The sequence below is a fragment of the Cervus elaphus genome, chromosome 28 (genome assembly GCF_910594005.1).
Source record: "Cervus elaphus chromosome 28, mCerEla1.1, whole genome shotgun sequence".
NCBI classification, from domain to species: Eukaryota; Metazoa; Chordata; class Mammalia; order Artiodactyla; family Cervidae; genus Cervus; species Cervus elaphus.
Genome location: NC_057842.1, coordinates 46925899 through 46946771, shown reverse-complemented (window position 1 = coordinate 46946771; position 20873 = coordinate 46925899). Strand labels below are relative to the sequence as shown.

General features: G+C 36.3%; 1 protein-coding gene across 5 annotated transcripts in view; it reads right to left on the bottom strand.

Annotated features, from left to right (window-relative positions):
* HACE1 (HECT domain and ankyrin repeat containing E3 ubiquitin protein ligase 1) overlaps positions 1-20873 on the bottom strand; it is a 117550-nt gene that overhangs the window by 47543 nt on the left and 49134 nt on the right. For all 5 annotated transcript variants that reach the window (XM_043889944.1, XM_043889946.1, XM_043889948.1 and 2 more), the window contains 4 exons: positions 15687-15837; positions 8977-9311; positions 388-456; positions 61-148 (listed from right to left, as the gene is read on the bottom strand). In XM_043889944.1, the coding sequence (XP_043745879.1) occupies positions 61-148; positions 388-456; positions 8977-9311; positions 15687-15837 (643 nt within the window). The remainder of the gene's footprint in view (positions 1-60; positions 149-387; positions 457-8976; positions 9312-15686; positions 15838-20873) is intronic.

Here is a 20873-nt window from a genome sequence, read left to right as displayed (position 1 = left end):
TTCAAATTAAAAACTTAATTTTCCTTAGACAGGCTAAAGAGAGATTTTAAAAAGCACTACCTGTGACTTTATGATATGCATGAATCTTGACATCAATTCAGGACATTCAAGAAGGAAGTGAAAGTGGTCAAATATAATCTTGGGATTCCTAAAAGAAAAACATGCGCTGCTTGTATAAATGGGAAGGATGAGTAGCATTAAGTGACATATAAATTTAGATACACAGATATTGAAATAGAATAAAAATACATATTAACCCACACCTACTATACTCATACTTGGCATTGAATATTTTTTAGATAATAACAGAATATTTTTTCTGTTGAGATAAAAACTGCAAGAAAGAAAAAGTTACAAGAGCAGTCCAATAAACCAAGGAAGTTTTACCTGTTAACAAAGCATTTTAAAACTTCATCATGTTTGCAGACAAATTCAATGAAACGGGGCGAAGTCATTCTGTGGAAGGTAAAAAACAATCAAAACACATAGACGGAAGTTGGCGATATGGTAAATTTGACTATGCATTGAATTCGACTGGCTTCTAATCAAAAAACAAAATGGGGTTTGGATTGTCTTTATAGACTCTGAGGCATGCCTAGTCAATTTATAATGTAAAATATATAAATATACACACACACTCAGATATAGATAATAAAATAACTTTTCATTAACAGATGATAAAAAGTGACTTTTTAAAAACCTTGAAGTTTTAAGTATCTGTTTCCAACATATAAATAAATGATCCTATAGAAAGTAACATTCACCATCCTACATGTTAATAACATATATGGATGTTTAAAACGCAAATATTCTGTATTAATTCCAGATCAGTTCAATGAGTATCCTGAAGATTAGAATAGAACCAAAACAGCAAAGTATTATTTATTTCTGCAATTACAAAAAAATTATAGCTTTTCTTCATCAGAAACTGGGTTTTCTCTACTTTGTAATGCAAGTACCTGATTTAAGGCTTGGTTAGTGAGGCATCCACTTCAAAGACGGCTATCTTGAGTAAACACAAAGCCAGCCCCACAACTAGATAAAGAGTCAGGATACCTCCCACTGAGGCTCCTGTGTTTAGAGATTTTGGTTAACTTTGATAACTGGCCATTTGGATCACTTGACTTTTACTCTTCTCATGCTTTATATTCCCACTCTTAAGTTTTAAATTCACCAATAAAAAGTGAGTCCTCGAAACCTTTCCCAGGTGGCGCTAGTGGTAAAGAACCTGCCTGCCAATGCAGGAGATACAAGAGATGTGGGTTTGATCCCTGGGTTGGGAAGATCCCCTGGAGAAGGGCATGGCAACCCACTCCATTATTCTTGGGATTCCCTGGACAAAGACTTGAAAAATAAAAAATAACCAGAAGATTACATGATGACCATATAATTAAAGAGCAACAGAGTGCCTTGGGATGTAATTCATTCATGTCATTATAGGGCCTGATAGCTCAGCTGGTAAAGAATCTGCATGCAATGCAGGAGACCATGGTTTGATTCCTAGGTTGGGAAGATCCACTGGAGAAGGGATAGGCTACCCACTTCAGTATTCTGGTGGCTCAGCTGGTAAAGAATCCGCCTGCAATATGGGAGACCCGAGTTCGATCCCTGGGTTGGGAAGGTCCCCTGGAGAAGGGAACGGCTACCCAACCCAGTATTCTGGCCTGAAGAAAACTATATAGTCCACGGTATCACAAAGAGTCAGACACGACTGAGTGAATTTCACTTTTCAAAACCCGAGTGCCCCTCCACCCTCAACCCCAGGCTTATGTGCACTTTTTCTCTCTCCCTCTACAATAACCTCACTGTGTGGCCCCAGGTGTGCCATGTAATTTAATAAATCTTTCTCCCCTCAAAGGTTTCCAATGGTTATGGCTGAAGGACATCTGTAATCATAATAAGAATCAAGGATTAGTCCAGCCATAACACTGGTTATTGATAGGTGGAGATTGCACATAAAACAGTTGGCATAGTCAGCAGGACTGCATGATTACCACTGCAGTAAATCAAGGGGAATGCCTGTTAGCTGCAGCTTGCTTACTACCACTTAACTTGGTGAGTAACACCATCTGGGAAAGGAGTCACTTGCTGAGGGTCTGTCTTGCTGCAACCTGCTTTTACACAGTGCTTATCATGTGCTGCCTGAGGCATCCAACCCAAAAGGTCATGGATGCCATAACCCAACAATCTCAGAGAAGTGTGATCAAGGCCATATGGTCCAATGAGATGATGAGACCACTAATTATAAAGACCTTAGTTGACTATTAATGTGTGTGAGGGTCCTCCACACCTCAAGGCCAAAAAGAGCCAAGGAGAGTGAACTGGATAGCAAGACTATCACCACCACATGAGGAAAGGCTCTGGCTAAAGGCACAAGAAGAAGACTCCCTTAGGTGAGGAGGGGAGACTCCCACATGCAACCACGGAGTCAGTGGGTTGTGCCTAGACTACAAGTCCTAGCCTAGAAGAGTTAAAATAGCCTCACAATGGAAACCAACGGTACCTCCAGAGAAGAGTATGGACCCCATGTCACTACTTCACTCACTACCGTTGCTCTTTGTCCCCTAACCCAATGGGACATTGAGTCCAATCCCTGGTATAAAGCTGCTAAAAAATGAATGGACAAATAAAAATATTCTAAACCTCTGGTGCCAGTGCCTCCTAGGAACCCCGAGGAGGTACACTAGCTCTTTGATAAACACAAAACCTCCTGGCCACTTTCTGGGCCATGCATACTAATACACTAAGAATTTTATGTAACATTTCAGAAGCCTGGGAGCTTTTCCCAAGAGCCTGAGCTTATGATGCTAATAGAGGCAAACCACCATTCTGGAATGCTCCCTTGGGACACCCTGGAAAGGAAAGCAGCCACCTACAAAGAGGCTCGCAGTGTTGTCATCTAAAATTTTCCAGTATCAACACATAAGATTAAGGTAAAAGGGAAAAAAAAAGCAGAAACTGAGATCAAAAACTACTCCTTAACTGACAGAGGATAAGACGGTTGGATGGCACCATTGACACAACAGACATGAGTCTGAGCAAAGTCCGGGAAATAGTGAAGGACAGGGAAGCCTGGCGTGCTGCAGTCCATGGGGTGGCAAAGAGTTGGACAAGACTGAGCAACTGAACAAGGAGAACAATAGTCTAATACAAATCCTGAACCACCTTCCACTTTCTCCTGCACAAGGCAGAACTAGGAAACATGCCTCATGAGGCTTCCCTGCTGCCAAATCAAAAGCTGACAGGGTTATCAAGGCTGTGAGTGAGGAAAGAAAGGGACACGAGAAGGCAAAAGCCCCCCGGACCCACCAATATTCATTACCAGGGCACTGCCTCCCCTCACTTGGGTATTTAATGCCTGACCCCATGCCAGCTTTTCCATCATAGTGATCACTGCTAAGACTCACTGTGAATGGAAAATATTAAGATGAGGCCCATCTCCTGCTGCACAAAATTGGCATGATCCAATGGGTTCATCATGTCCATGACCAAAGTGACCAAATTGACTGCCTCTTCATTTTTAACCCTGGATAAGCCCCATTTGACCCTGAGTCCAGAGAATTATTTTCACAGGACACTCACCCTAAGTACAAGGTAGCCCTGCTACCTTGTGTTGGTATACAAAAACCATCCAAAAGGCACTAAAAATTCTGGGAGGAAACTTACATTCTTCCTCTGTCCCTGAAGATGTAAGTCTCACCATGTCTTTGAAACAAAAATACCCAAGAAGGTAACTAAAACTCTGCCCACAATCACCAGAGACTGAAGGAAAAAGTGGGAGGGAAAGAGGCCTTTTAAAATATAAACTGTTGTAAAATCTCTCTTACTGAAAATCTAGTCCACATCCTCCTGAAGATAACTTGCCAAAGACAAATACAAATCTTAGAAGTCTTCTCCACAAATGCTAGTAAAAAGCTCTAGTCACAGGAGCAGGAAACCTTAACTTGTTCCATCTGCCAGACACATTCTGGACTCAAAGGTAGTCTATAAAATAGTAAGTTGTATATTGTTGCACCTGATTCACAGGGAAAATTTTGGAACGGAAACTATAGGGTGGTTCTGTCTGGCTGCATGTTTCTGTATGCCTATGGATATACGTTACATGCAAGTGACTTTTTTTCTCTATCTTTGGAAAGTATTGACAAAATTAATTTGTAAAAAAGCTGTATTTAATTGGCCTAAAAATAAATACTATGAATTAAGTATTCTGAAACTCAGTAATACATGAACTAATCCAAACATTTTTCAATTCCATGTGATCTGGGATAATCTTCTATAAATAAAAGGTAGTTTAAGTTTGTTAGTTCAATTAAACGTCATGTCTCAAATTTATCAATATTAGATATAATACAGACATGCAGTTTTTATTCTACTTGGGTTTACTATTCAAATAAGTTCATGTTATCTAGGTTACAAAATTTGTCAGCAAGAAAAATTATTTGGGATGATCACCAATTTTGCCTAATGTCTCATGAGACTTTCATGAGTAATCTAAAGATAACTGTTATGAGTAATCTAAAGATAACTGTTAAGAACAAGCGACTTAAACAGACGTAAGTAGAATAAGAGTTTAGGTGAACTCTTCAGCAATAGTTTTGTTGTTGCTGTTCAGTCGCTCAGTCATGTCCGACTCTTTGCAACCCCATGGACTGCAGCACACCAAGCTTCCCTGTCCTTCACCATCTTCCAGAGCCTGCTCAAACTCATGTCCATCAAGCTGGTGATGCCATCCAACCATCTCATCCTCTGTCATCCCCTTCTCCTCCTGCCTTCAATCTTTCCCAGCATCAGGGTGTTTTCCAATGAGTCAATTCTTCACATTAAGTGGTCAAAGTATTGGAGCTTCAGCATCAGTCCTTCCAATAAATATTCAGGATTGAGTTCCTTTACAACTGACTGGTTTGATCTCCCTGCAGTCCAAGGGACTCTCAAGAGTCTTCTCCAACACTACAGATCAAAAGCATCAATTCTTCTGCACTCAGCCTTCTTTATGATCCAACTCTCACATCCATATGTATTTTATGGAATATCTTCGTAAAAATGAAGTGAAGAAGTGAAGTGAAGTCACTCAGTCGTGTCCAACTCTTTGCGACCCCGTGGACTGTAGCCTACCAAGCTCCTCCATCCATGGGATTCTCCAGGCAAGAATACTGGAGTGGGTTGCCATTTCCTTCTCCAGGGGATCTTCCTGACCCAGGGATCGAACCCGGGTTTCCCACATTGGAGGCAGACGCTTTAACCTTTGAGCCACCAGGGAAGCACCACCAAATCTCTTTGGTGGCTTGAAACTTCAAAGTTCTGCTGAGTTAAATGATGGAAAATTTATTGACTATCTGGGTCATTTCCAAATAAGGTAAAACACTAATACTGAACATCAGTTTATCCACTTTGAGCTTTTCATTACAGAGGGGCTAATGATAAATTTGGTTCTCCTTAGTAAACATGTCTTGTACCACACTGAAAAATTATACTATAAGAAAGCATGTGCTTCTAGAAATTATGAAACTTATTCATAGATTTGCCAATAAAAAGAATGCTGATATAACGGGCAGTTTATAGTTGCTTGCTTCTCAATTTTCACTAGAAAGTAAAGTTTCTAAGGGTTAAGAATTCTGATTAATATATGTAATTTAAACTAGTGAATATAAGAGAGGAACTGTCTCTGAATGCAAGGAAAGTAGGATGTGTTTTGGTATGAGGTTTGTGTTTTGGGGATGAGGTTGTTGATATTCAGTCGCTAAGTCCTGTCTGACTCTTTGCAACCCCGTGGACTGCAGTATGCCATGTTTCCCTGTCCTTCATAGTGTCTCCTGGAGTTTGCTCAAACTCATGTCCGTTGAGTCGGTGATGCCATCCAACCATCTCACCCTATCACCCCTTTGTTAAGAGAATTTTAAGTAATTTTGTCCTAGAGTAAAGCTGGTTATTTCAAAAGAGGAAAGAGGGAAATAAAGAACAAAATGATATAGAAAAGACAGCAAGGTGGAAAGATACAGAATGAGAGGATTTTACCTTGTACTGTCAGGCTGGCTAAAATTCAACTGGTATCCTATGGATTTATTTTTTTCTCCCAACAAGCTTTATTATCAATGATATGTTTATGCAATTTTTTTCATCTGCTAAAAGGACAGTTTTCCTGCAGTGTTTGTCTGCTGCTGATAGAGAAAGAGACTATAAATGGTTTTCCTTTACCCTCTAAGTAATCTGGCTAGAAAAGCAAAGATTTTGTATTTTATCAAAATAATTTCCTGTATTTCATGCTGTCTTTAAGTGATTAAGTGAAACTCAGTCATATCCAACTCTTTGTGACCCCATGGACTGTAGCCCACTAGGCCCCTCTGTCCATGGAATTCTCCAGGCAAGAATACTGGAATGGGTGCCATTTCCTTCTCCAGGGGGTCTTTCTGACCCAGGGTTTGAACCCGAGTCTCCTGCATTGTAGGTGGACTCTTTACCATCTGAGTCACCAGGGAAGTCCCATGTTATCTTAATCAGGTATTTGTTTACTTAAGAAAAATGAGTCTTCTCAACAGGAAGAGTTAAGATTTGCTCACAACAATGTAAGTATCTGCATTTGCCTTTAAAATCATCTGTCACTTTGGTTAGGTAGATAATTAAGTATTATTTCATAATGATCTGTGATATTATTTACTCAAGTGTCTAAAATCTTTTTAATATTTTTTTATAAACTTCCCCAAACCAAATTCTAAATGAAGTCTTTTTGACCTAGAAGTAACTTTTGAATTTTTCAAAAGGCCCCTGGAACATCTCAAAAGATAGATTTTCTCTCCTTATAAAAAGAGAGACATTAAACTAATTAGGCTTTTCTAATACATTAAACGTCAGACAAGAAATAATGCTAAACCTTCTTTATCAATATCCTTATTTGGATATGTATTATTAACATAAGTGTTCCAGAAATAATACGAAATTCCTAAAACTCTGATATGTAATGTTATTCATCGTAATTCCAGCTATCATCTTAAAATGTGGTGTGTCACAGAAATAACCAAATTCCCCTGTCAAGTGCATTACAATGAACTCTCATCATATCTTTAACCACTGGCATTTTTCAAGTCTTTTCCCAATTACAGACAGTTATTGTTTTACTCTGATGCTTTTGCAAAGGTGCTTCATCTTTAAGGAGATTCATGGAAAGGACTCTGACAAATACAAGTTTCTGATAATTTTCACATCCTACCACTGAACTGGGTAAGCATTTACAGAACTTTAAGGAAAAAACAGATTCATAACACTGCTAACCAAAGATCAATATCAAGAATTATATAGGACTTAATGAGTTCATGAAGGATGATCACAATTTTTATGAATTTTTGTTTGAAACACTGCTAGTTCCTCAATATTTTGCTTTTCAGATTTACAGAAACTTTTCCTTCTATGCTAGCAATAACTCAACAATTTGGTTAAGCATACCTCTGTGAACAAACATGAAACAACTACTTTTTCTCCTAACCTGATCCCTCCAGAATATGGAAACTCTCTGGGTATCCTTATTTTCATGGCAATATAGTTACTTGCATAAGTTCAGTAAGAATCTGTTCTCCTTGTAACACGACACAATTGAAAACACTGGTTATACTGCCAAAGCTTTGACTGGAATGTCTCCCTTTGACAGAAAAATGTATAGACTCTGATATGACCAGACAACTTTAGGGAACTAAGGGTGTTAATTTTAAGAAGCCAATAAAACTGTGGAAAAATCAACCTGGTACCTCGCTTACAGGGTCCTGGCAGAGTTACCAGGTAAGTAAGGAAGGTCACTTCCGGGCAGGCCCAGAAACTTCAAGATATTTTGGGGACCTCAAGAAGAGAGGAATTCACCCAAATCTACAGGTACTGCAGGCAAAATGTGATGGTGAGTCCTTGACTTGGCTTCTTAGCCTCCAGAGGCTTTTTAAACGTTCAATCTGAGATTCCTTATGAAAAGTTCTGGCAAAACAGACATACAGGAGCCTAAATGACCAATCACTATTCTTCCTCCACTATATAAATAACCAGGTCAAGTTTAACAAAACTAGATTTACTATGTAAACATACTAGTCTTACTTTGATCATCTCTGATAGGAATGAGGACAACAGTAAAGAAAAATTACATTTCAATGGAAAATTACAGTACACCCTTGTAGATATCAGATTCTAGTCCTCTTAGCTGTCTGTGAGGTTTTTTTCTTACCTGTAAACTGGACTGGATACTGAATTTTCACTTCCTCCAACATCTAGCTAAAATTCTCCAAATTAATGTTTCCAATTTTCCTCCTACCCTTCTCACTTGGAATCATTGAGAACTAAAACTGCTTCTTTTTCAAATTCATGTAAGATAGATTAGGACAACTTGATGTAAAATTCAGAGAAATAACCACAACAGCTCATATATGGACAATCCTCATGCCTACTGTTAGATGGGCCACTCAGAAAAATCACCAGATACATTCAAACTGCAAACCAGGAAAATCGATCAGATTGCCTCTACTTTGTCCGCTTCAAAGATGACTATCTCCAATAAACACAATGCCAGATCCACAACTAGATAAAGAGCCACCCCTCATCTCCAAGCTCCTTTGTTTCAGAGATCTTGATTGATTTTGATAACTGACGATTTGAGCCACTTGCGTTTTCTCATGCTTTAAATTCCCACTCTCAGTGTTTTAAATTCACCAATAAAGAGTGAGCTTTCAAAACCCCAGGCCTCTACCTTAAACTCCAATAAAAACAGAACCCCAAGCCCTCAAGCATTCTTTCTACTGGCAACCTTGCTGTGTGGCCCCAGGTGTGTCATGTAATTTCCAGGTCCCTGTAAGTAATAAACCTTTTTTTTTTTTTTTTGCAAAGTTTCCTGATGGTTATTGCTGAAGGGTGTCTTGCAATCATAATAAGAACCACAAGGGCTGCTCCAGCCACAACATTGGTTACAGATAGGCAGAGATCAGCACACAAAATAAGCAGAAACTTTCTTACCCTGGAGGCATCTGACAAGAACAGCACATGTAAAAAGCTTGAATGACAGCACTTAGCCGGTTAGCTGTCATAGAAATAACATCCTGACAGTCTGCACTGGCTTCCTGTTTCCCTCCAAGAGCATCTGGTTTAGATTCCCCTGTGCCAGTGGACAGATTTTCATAGCTCCCAGGTCCTGGAGGTTCAAATGGAGGAATGGAAGTACCATCTTGATCTTGGCCTTTTTGTTTCAGCAAAATAGAAGTGATATCCGTTGAGTCCTTTTTGTTTTTCATCAATTCTGTAGCTATTAAAACTAGCCATTCGTCTAATGAGTGCCAAAGCAATTCAAGAGGCTAAGAAAAAAAGAAAAGTGTTTTTTTTAAAAAACCATCATTCTTAAACTGCAGGAAAAAAAAGAAACCCACTCAGACAAATATTATAGAAGAGAATATTTACTCTAGATACTTCTATTTTCCCAAGTTTATGTGACCTGCAATGCCTAAAGATAAGTAACAAAAATATAAATGTCATATAATTACTTCATTTATAGCAAAAGCTTATTTTAAATTTATTTATTCCTTGGAATAGAAAAAGGAAAACTAAACTCTAACAAAAAAATTTATAAGCAATCTTCTTTCTCTTAAAAATTTTCAATTATTTAGTTTCAAAACCATAATTACCTTTATGAGTACAATTCCCTAAAATCTTTACTGCATTAATGTGTTGACTGTTTTTAATTATGTTGCTTTTCAATTTAAAAAGTAAGTATTCATAAAGAACTTAATAAACAACTTGGTTTACTGCACTTTTTCTTTACATGTAATCTCTGACATTTTGAAAATTTACAAGAAATTTTAGATATCACAGCATTTACAAGTACACATACACACAGAGGCATACCCAATCACACACAACTCATCTCTAATAGCAGTAATTATCAAATATTGGCTAGCAAATCCATAATTCAAAATAAAGATTAACAGCTTAATAAAAAAAGAAAATGGGAATAAACAGTTTATTATTTCTACACTATATAAAATATTCCTTTTGAGAATAATTAAATGTTTTTTGTAAATTAACAGCAAATGAAAATTTATCTTTAAAATACCATGTGATCACAAATGCTACAACAGGACTAAGGACTGGAGAAGATGAAATACATACATCATCTCTAGTAAATAGTAGTTTTTGACAGAAGGAAAAATATAAATGCCCAACTACTATTAAAAGACATGCTCCTGGGGATGTGTACAGCACGGTCACTACAGTTATCAACACTGTATTGTACAATTTAAAAGTTGCTACAAGAGAAAAGGTTTAAAGTTATCAGCACAACAAGAGCAACAAAGTAGTGATGATGTGAGGTGAAGGATGTGCTAACTAATCTTACTGGAGTAAACATTTTGCAATACACACTTGTATCAAATCATCACACTACACCTTGAAGTTACTCAACATTTTATATAACAATTATAGCTCAATAAAACTCAGAGGAAAAAAAGACCTGCTAGAACATTTTAAAACCCAAATAAAAATGAACAGTGAAGGCACAGGAGGGCAGGGGAGAGAGTAGTTAAATTGTCTTCCATTCCCACACTATTCTCAATATTCCTAATGAGAGTGACAAACTTTCTACAAATGAATATAAAAATTAATCTTACTTTTTGATTCTTATATGATCACAGAATGCTACAAACTAGACATCTGCTTCTGAAAGACCCACCCTTAACTATTTCAAGTAAAATTCTTATTTTTCAAAGGCCAGTATTGTAGAGAGATTACACAACCATATTTACAACTCTTCTAAAGTTCTGTTCTGCCAAGAAATTCTTTCTAATTATTATCTAATAAATCCCACTACTATTACCTTCAGCCTATCTTCAGATTCCCAGAACATTCTCTTTTGAGAATATTCTGCTTATTGAATCTGCAAACACTTAAACTGCCCCTAAGTTTTCACTTACATATTGAACCAAAAAGCAAGAAGAAAAAAACCCCTCCACCATCAACAAAAAAACAGTTCACTCATTCAACATATATTTAATTAATACAGCCTAGGTAAACAGGTTCACAAAGTGAGAAGCTAATTCCTGAGAAATATTTTCTGAGGTTGAAATGAGCACCCTTCTCTCCCACAAACAAGGCTTTTCCAAGGTTAGGCACAGGAGTTGGGTGCCTAACTTCTTAAAGGATGGCTGAACTGCTTAAAAGAAGTGCAAGAAGCACCAGCAGCCATCAATACTGACACGGTACCTTCACTGAAAATGTCTTAATTTTAATCATGATCCAGGTTTGGGTCTATAGTTTCTCTTCATGAGAAAAACATTAACCCTGCTATAAAACATTAAAAAGAACTTTTTATGTCAGCAAAACTACTAGCTTTACATCAAAAAAATAAACACCCTCCAAGGAAAGAACAGGTGGTGATGAAAAACTGCTTCAAACAAAAGGAATAAACGGCCTCTAAGTGAGAGTGACCAAACTCAGAAAATCCCCACACTGGGTGGAGATGAAGGCTGAGGCAGGAAGCCACACCTACTGCTGATGTGCGGACGAGAGCACTGAGCCTCAACTGCGACCATCCTGTTCTCAAAAACTGACAAATAATTCCAGAGATAATATCCAAAAAAGCTGATCTCTGTAAAAATGACAGTGACAATAATGATACTGAGAAAAGATAGAAAGAGTTTTCAATAAAGTAGCACAGCTAAGAATTAAAAGAGAATGAGGAAAAAAAGTAGAGAAGTAGTCATCTTAGGCCTTTCTTTATTTTCTCTTTTTCTCACTGCACATTTCCTCATGCATATGTGCACTAAAATGAAATCTCAACCGTAAAGCATTTTTACTTAAGGAGTTTCCCTTTGAACACTTGTTCAGAAAATTCATTTCTCAATAACAAAAAGAATGCTGTGAAAATAACTTTAATTTCTAACTGCAGTAGCAGTAACAGACACAAAAGGTTAAAATAAATTTTAAAAATTAAAAATAAATAATTGCAAACCGTATCTATTCATAAATAATACTGATAAAAAACACTAGATACACAGAACCATACATATCAACTGTTACAGAAAAATGAGTCAATGGCTATGGAAAATGTTAGGCTTCTTGGCACTATGAAAATACTACTTCATTTCTTATTACTGAGTTGATTTTCACCACAAAACTATATTCTACCTATAACATCAATGACTTTCAAAACATTTCAAATTCACAAGTCAAAGCTATAACATAAAAATCCCAAACTTGTTGGACAATTAAAAAAACTTCACGATCCATGTGCCAAATTAGATACAAATTTGACAGGAAAGCATTATTAACTTAAATTCATCAACAGTATCTTGAAATTCTGTTAGTCTATTCTCACCTCATAATGTCAAATGCCATAATCCAAAGGATAAGATCTTAAAGTTAAAAGTTTCTCAATCTTTCTCGGCTTCTAAATTTCTCCAATTATAATTCTATGAAACCATTAACAGTCACAGTTTACTACTCACAAAAAAACAGCATATCAGGATTCAAGAAGCCTAAACTGTTTTCCTCATGCTCACCCTGCTTCGATAACCAGAACTACCTTCTCCTTCAGATGTTTCAAAGTTTGCAAGGCTCTAGATAAAAATCTCTTAACACTGAAAGAATGGCTAAGTGTTAAGATTAACTTAAAGTACTTCTAAGATAAATCAGAAAACTAATAACAGGATGTTAAACAATTTCACCTACTAAAAACACATGGCCTATAAACCCACTCATTCTTAATGGAAAACCCATTAGCTAATCCCAACAATAAAGTGACATGTTAAGAGTACCTAGTTAATGAAACAGAAAGTAGGGATCAACTGCTACCTTAGACAAAATGTGGTAAAAATTAAAATGGTATTTCCAATCTTACACTGTAGCAACTCAGCAGATGGTTCAGATTTTTATAACTTCAATCATCCCACAATGAACAAAAGACATTAAATACATGGGTTACAATGTAGTTTCTATTTTTCATCCTTATAAGTGGGAGGGAAGATCATTTTGCCATCCTCCAGAGAGTCCACACAATTCATAAAATTAGATAGAAAGAATTTATTCCTTAAGAGAAACACTAGCTAGTGTTCTAAAAAAAAAAACAAAACTGAGTTTTGCAACAAAAATGTTTTGCCAAAGAGAAAGGTCAAAATTTAAGAGAAAATAAGTGGTCAGAAACAAAAGCAATTGTATGACACAGAAAAAAAAATTCCTCAAGAACAGAAATAAAGATACTAACAAATGAAATAAAATATAAGTAAAGAACTTTATATTAGGTTGATGAAAATGTAATTGTGATTTTGAACCATGAATTTTAAATCATTATAACTAGGCTCAAACACATCTTTATTAATCAAAATAGGAACCATTACAATCAACACATTTTTGCCAATGAGAAATAAGTTTTTTTATTCCTGTAGTGTAAAAACCCACGCTTCAGGCTTGGATGAACTCTTGAAAAGTATTTTCTGCCTCCAGCTGGTTGTGGAAGTGTTTTCCTACTAAAGTTGTTGAGATGCTTGAAGTGGTAGTCGGCTGGCAAGAGGTCAGGTGAACACGCAGATGAGGCAGAACTTCAGAGCCCAATCTGTTCAACTTTTGAAGTGCTGGCTGTGGAGCGTGTGGTTGGGCACTGTCATGGAGAAGAACTGGAGCCATTTTACTGACCACATTCTATTGACCAATACCGGTTGTAGGCACTGCAGCTTTTGGTGGATCTCATCGATTTGCTGAGCATACTTCTCAGATGTAATGGTTTCACCAGTATTCATAAAGCTGTAGTGGATCAGACCAGCAGCAGACTACCAAACAGTGACCATGACTCTTTTTTTTGGTGCAAATTTCTCTTTCGGAAGTGCTTTGGAGCTTCTTCTCGGTTCAATCACTGAGCTGATCATTGTCAGTTGTCATATAAAATCCATTTTTCATCACATGTCATAATTAGATCAAGAAATGGTTCATTGGCATTGCACAGAATAAGAGAAGACACTTCAAAACGACGATTTTTTTGATTTCTGGTCAGCTCACGAGGCACCCACTTATTGAGCTCTTTCATCTTCACAATTTGCTTCAACTGCCGAATGACTATAGAATGGCTGACACTGAGCTCTTTGGCAATTGTTCATGTAGTTTTAAGTGGATCAGCTTTGATGACTGCTCTCGGTTGTTGTCAACTTCTGATGACCAATAACTACGCTCCTCATCTTCGAGGCTCTCATCTCCTTTGCAAAACTTCTTGAACCCCCACTGCACTGTACATTCATTAGCAGTTCCTGGGCTAAATGCATGGTTGATGTTGCAAGTTGTCTCTGCTGCTTTGCAACCCATTTTGAACTCAAATTTTAAAAATCACTTGAATTTACTTTTCATTTACCATAATTTCTATAGTCTAAAATAAATATAAATAGCAAGTAATGTCATTAGCAAAAAAACAAGGCGAGAAATGTGCATTAAAATCATCTATAACATAATCACATTTATTTAAGAAACTATTCCAATATCATATAGCAAAGTGCAACCATGTAAAACCACAATTACTTTTGCACCAAACTAATATATTATATACTTCATTGACATATAACAATAAAAACAGAGAGTCTGGATTCCATAAGAAAATGCTAAAATAAACAATGATATCTTTTTCTACCATGTTTTATCTGTACTGACTGGCTGGGTAGAAAAATAACATTTAAATCAAGCACTAGATGCCTATAAAGAGGTTACTTATTAGCACATAATTATTTTCTGATATCATTAGCAATAGGTGGCAAATTGAAATCATAACAAAACAAAGACAATAATAAATATAATCTATACTCAGTTTGTCTATAGTGACTATATCTATATTTGGTTTGATTGTTTACCCATCATTACAGATGAATAGAAGAACAAGTAGAAAAATCAATCAGGGGTAGATTCAGTAACTAACAGCATGAGTCATATTAGAAACACATTAAGAACAACTTCTTGTAATGTGAATGTCTGAGTAGTAAAACCCACTTAAAACAGCAGTAACAAAACAGATCAATAATTCAGACTTGAATTTTACAAAGACAGGAAATTATCACTTCTAACCAGTATTAAAGAAAGTGGTACACTGAAAAGCTAAAATCTGAATTACAAGATGCACAACTTCATTCTTCCAGGAGATGGCACAATGGGGGAAAAAAAGGAAGGGGAAAAAAGACACAGAGCTGAAGCAATACAAAATACATTAAGAAAATATCTCAATGTTTCTTAACTTGAAGTTATCCAAGGAATTGCTAGTAAACCCAATAAATTAAAGTAAACTTACTTTAAAAAATACACACACACACACAACACACACGATAATAAAACCTAAATAAAAACTGGATGTTTTTTCTCTTTCTGAATAAGAAATATTTTTTTAAAAATCATGATGGCTACATTTAAGACCTATAATCCAATTTTTTTAAGTAGATTTAATTAGATTTAAACATTAAGTATCATTACTCTTAGAATAAAAGACTAGTAGACTTAAAATTTCACTTGTAAGAGAAACACAGAAAGCTCACCAACTGACTTGCTGCTGATTAGAGAGAAGAAAGGAGAAAGGTCTTGGTTTAAAAAGTGTCAGTCACAGGTATAAACCAAAGTTACACCCTGTTCAAGAGGTTTCTGATTAATGAATGTTTGCTTTTCAAAATCATCTCTTTTACATCTATCTTCCTAACAACATCATATACTTTTCTGACCTTGAACACCTGGCTCCTTGGAGTTTTATTCCCATTGTAGCCCATATCAATTCCATTACTGGGAGAGGATGGACCAATACGAAAGACATGACAAAATATCCTCACAATCCTTAAAAGGCTCTTCATTTGAGCATCGTAATTACTAGATATGCTGCAAATAAAAATTAAAATATGAACAGATTAGGTGGAGTAAAACAAATTCATCTTAAAATACTTATTTTAAGACATTTTATTACGCTTACCATCTGTTTGATAATTTAATGAATAAAATTTCTTTCCTATCATGATATGGGATGGAATGTTTTGTTTACCAGAAAGTTAGCAAATACACATTATTTGGATTGTATATGAAAGAGTTATTAGCTTTTAAGCAACTAGAATATACCAATGATCAAAGTATAAAATATGAAGAAAATCACCACTATAGAACAGTATATTTATAAATTAAGCTGATTCTTTAGAACTCTGAGAACATTTCACTGAGAACCAATAGTAGAAATGTTGATTATAATCTTAGGCCAACCTACACTTCAATGGTAGAGATTGAACTTTGTTATTCTATCCATAACCCCATTTTGCCTAGCCCATCCCAGAATAGAAACCAAATGTTCACATACAGAACATATACAAATTAAATAATCTTAAAAGTTACTATCTCTATCAGGGTGGTTCCCTATATAATGGGTTGTCTAATGACTGTACATAAAAGAAATATATCCTACTATGAAAAAGGCTGATGCGAGTAATTCTAAACCATATTAATAACTTTTCTTTGACAAATCAAAAAGCCCTTTAAAATCCCATACTGCCTGGAAATTGTTCATCATCATTATGGATATCAATCATTACTCTTCCACTGAGAAAATGAAGGAGTTCGACTAAAAGTGTATGGAATCTAACAACTGATCTTAAGAAAAAAATTTGTCGTTGTTGTTCAGGGGGTGGTTTTATTTTGAAACCTTCAACATAAGTTATCTTGTATTACAATGGTTACACAAAAGCAGAGTAAAAGAGCTGCATAAACATTTGGGCACAATGGTATGACTGCCTTTGTATAAATTTAATCATCAAAGCTTACCCTACCTTCCTCAGTTCATTAAAATCTTCCTTTATGATATTTTTGGGTATCCTTTAACATTGAAAACAATAATGATTGGTAATGAAGAAATAGCAAATGCTGATTCTAAGTATTCTGATTTGATAAGTGAAAAATCAGAGGGTATTCTCTATTCTAATGACAACTGAACCAAAATTTCATGACATTTTAATTTCAACATTCATGCTGTTTCCTCATTCAAAAAATTATTTAATAAATAAAAATTAACTATCAGTTACAAGTGTTAGTAAAATATAACAGCTATCGCCATCCATACTGTATTTGACTAGGATAGCTACAACACATTAGCAAAACTTTTTGTTTTAGTAACTGTGGATCTAATGTGCATAGAATCGTTAGTTTAACTTGCACGGATTTTTACATATTTGCCTTTTAATTCTACAACATAAGACTCTTGAGACTGACAAAAGAAAAAAGGAATGTGGTTAAAGCTAATATTTCTATCTTTTACTGTGCAGCAACTATTGCAACATTAGCTCCAATGACTCAAATTTTTCTATGAGAAAGATGTGAATTTAATTTTCCTCAGTGAAATTACTATATAAATATTCGCTTTATGTACCTGATCTAGAGATCTTCATGAGTTAATTTTAAGGCAAGAAATATTTTCAGTGGAGTATGAATATCATCCATTATTAACATAGTTTAATAACAGTCATTATACACTCAATGAGGACCAGCAGTGGGACAACTAGGGTACTGGGCATGCCACCCAGCTACAATGAGTGGCTAAAGCATGTCCCTGCTAGTCAGGACCTGACAAAACATGGTCCACAGGAGAAGGGAATGGCAAACCACTTCAGTATTCTTGCCTTGAGAAACCCACGAACAGTATGAAAAGGCAAAAAGATAGGACACTGAAAGATGAACTCGCCAGGTCAGTAGGTGTCCAATATACTACCAGGGAAGAGCAGAGAAATAGCTACAGAAAGAATGAAGAGGCTGAGCTAATGCGGAAATGACACCCAGCTGTGGTTCTCATCTGGTGGTGAAAGTAAAGTCCGATGCCATAAAGAACAATACTGCACAGGAACCTGGAACGTTAGGTCCATGAATCAAGGTAAATTGGATGTGGTCAAACAGAAGACAGCAGGAGTGAACACTGACATCTCAAGAATCAGTGAACTAAAATGGATGAGAATGGGCAAATTTAATTCAAATAACTATTATATCTACTACTGTGAGCAAGAATCCCTTATAAAAAATGGAGTAGCCCTCATAGTCAACAAAAGAGTCTGAAATGCAGTACCTGACTGCACTCTCAAAAATGAAAAGAATGATCTCGGTTCATTTCCAAGGCAAATCATTCAACATCACAGTAACCCAAGTCTATGCCCCAACCACTGAAGAAGAAGCTAAAGAAGATGAAGCTAAATGATTCTATGAGGACCTACAAGATTTTCTAGAACCAACACCCCAAAAAAGATGTTCTTCGCATCATAGGGAACTGGAATGCAAAAGTAGGAAGTTAAGAGATACCTAGAATAACAAGCATGTTTGGCCCTGGAGTAAAATTCAGTAGTAGCCATAGGACTGGAAAAGGTCAGTTTTCATTTTAATCCCAAAGAAAGGCAACGCCAAAGAATGTTCAAATTACCATACTATTCCACTCATTTCACATGCTAGGAAGGCAATGCTCAAAATCCTTCAAGCTGGGCTTCAGCAGTAGGTGAACCAAGAATTTCCAGATGTACAAGCTGGATTTTAAAAAGGCAGAGGAACCAGAGATCAAATTGCCAACATCCACCGGATCATAGAAAATGCAAGGGAATTCCAAAAAAACTACTTCTACTTCTGCTTCACTGACTATGCTAAAGCCTTTGACTGTGTGGATCACAGTAAACTAAGGAATATTCTTAATGAGATAGAAATATGAGACCACATCACCGGCTTCCTGAGAAATGTGTACGAAGGACAAGAAGGAACTGTTAAAACTAGATATGGAACAACAGACTGGTTCTAATTGGGAAAGGAGTACATCAAGGCTGTACATTGTCACACTGTTTACTTAACTTACATGCAGAGTACATCATGCAAAATGTCAGGCTGGATGAATCACAAGTTGGAATCAAGATTGCTGGGAGAAATATCAACAACCTCAAATATGCAGATGATACCACTTTAATGGCAGAAAATGAAAAGGAACTAAAGAGCCTCTTGATGAGGGTGAAAGAGAAGAATAAAAAAGCTGGCTTAAAACTCAACATTCAAAAAATGCAGATTATGGCATCCGGTCCCATCACTTCATGGCAAATAAAGGGGGAAATGTGGAAACTGTCAGATTTCATTCTCTTGGGCTCCCAAATCAATACAGATGGTGACTGCAGCCACAAAGTTAAAAGACGCTTGCTCCTTGGAAGAATAGCTATGACAAACCTAGACAGTGTATTAAAAGGCAGAGACATCACTTTGCCAACAAATGTCCATATAGTCAAAGCTTTGGTTTTTCCGTAAGGAATGTATAGATGTGAGAGTTGGACCATAAGGAAGGCAGGCACCAAAGAATTTATGCTTTCGAACTGTAGTGCTGAAGAAGACTGTTGGAAGTCCCTTGGACAGCAAGGAGATCCAACCAGTCAATCCTAAAGGAAATAAAGCATGAATATTCAATGGAAGGATTGGTTCTGAAGCTGAAGCTCCAATACTGTGGCCACGTGATGGGAAGAGCTGACTCACTGGAAAAGACCTTGCTTGGGAAAGACTTGCTGGGAAAGAGTGAGGACAAGAGAAGTAGATGACAGAGGATGAGATGTTTGGATGGCATCACTGACTCAATGGACATAAGTTTGAGCAAACTAAGGGAGATAGCAAAGGACAAGGAAGCCTGGCATGCTGTAATTCATGGGGTCACAAAGAGTCAGACATGACTTAGTGACTGAACAACAACAACAAGAAATAATCTAATATAAGATGTTTAGACTATATGAATATTACTTTACCCAGTTTAAACTTCTTCCAAGTTAAGTCACTGATCTAAACAATGTCATTTTTCACTTTCCAACCTGCGAAATATCTTCCATATTATACAGAAAGATCATAGAATCCAAACTTCATCACAAACTTCTCCAGCTCATCATAAAATGATAATTTCTTCCCAAGTCACCAGGTCTCAATATAAGAGTTAAATAGTTAATTTAACTTTTTAAAAAGTTAATATAACTTTTATATTGTGAACTTCCTAATTCAAAGCCCTGTGAACCTACTTACTTTTGGTGAATATAAGAGTATACTTTCATTCAATGTCTTATTTAGCAAATAGCTGTGATTCCTCTTTTACATTTCTCTTTTACAAAGATAGCACACTGATAACTATCTTCGCCTTCAATCATAAATATATACGAAGCAAGATAACTCACTTATTTAGTGAAATACAACACTACGTGCAAAAGGACCCTCATTAAATATTTATCTTTAACAAATATTCCTATATCAGTTAGACAAAACGCTATCCATTTTTCCCAAAGTATGCTAAAGAACATCTCAATCATTGCTAATTAATAATACATATTTGAATTATTTTAATTAAAATTTCATATAAAATGGCCAAAATTACATCACATTGTGAGTTAAGAAACAAAAAATGATTCACAAATAAATGAACAAAATAAAGACAATCTGCAAAAAGTACCATTAAACTAACCTGGCAGACAGGGATGATTTGTATTTGAGGTCTTCTTAAGAAACTAACCTGGTAGCTGTGACATAATAGAAAAAATAAATATTGTCTTCTGCCCCTCTCCCCATGTTCCTGGCATGAAGTTCCTAAAACCCTTACGATTTCCAAACTAATAAGGACACTAGAGCATCTTTCGTTCTCACACTGGGTCTTTGACCACAGTTCCTGACACAGAGTTCCTAAATCCCATGGAACTTCTTGGGTGAAACCAGTATCTTTTGTTGTAATGAGGCAACTTATAGGAGACTGGAATGCAAAAGTAGGAAGTCAAGAAACACCTGGAGTAACAGGCAAATTTGGCCTTGGAGTATGGAATGAAACAGGACAAAGGCTAATAGAGTTTTGCCAAGAGAACGCACTGGTCATAGCAAATACCCTCTTCCAACAACACAAG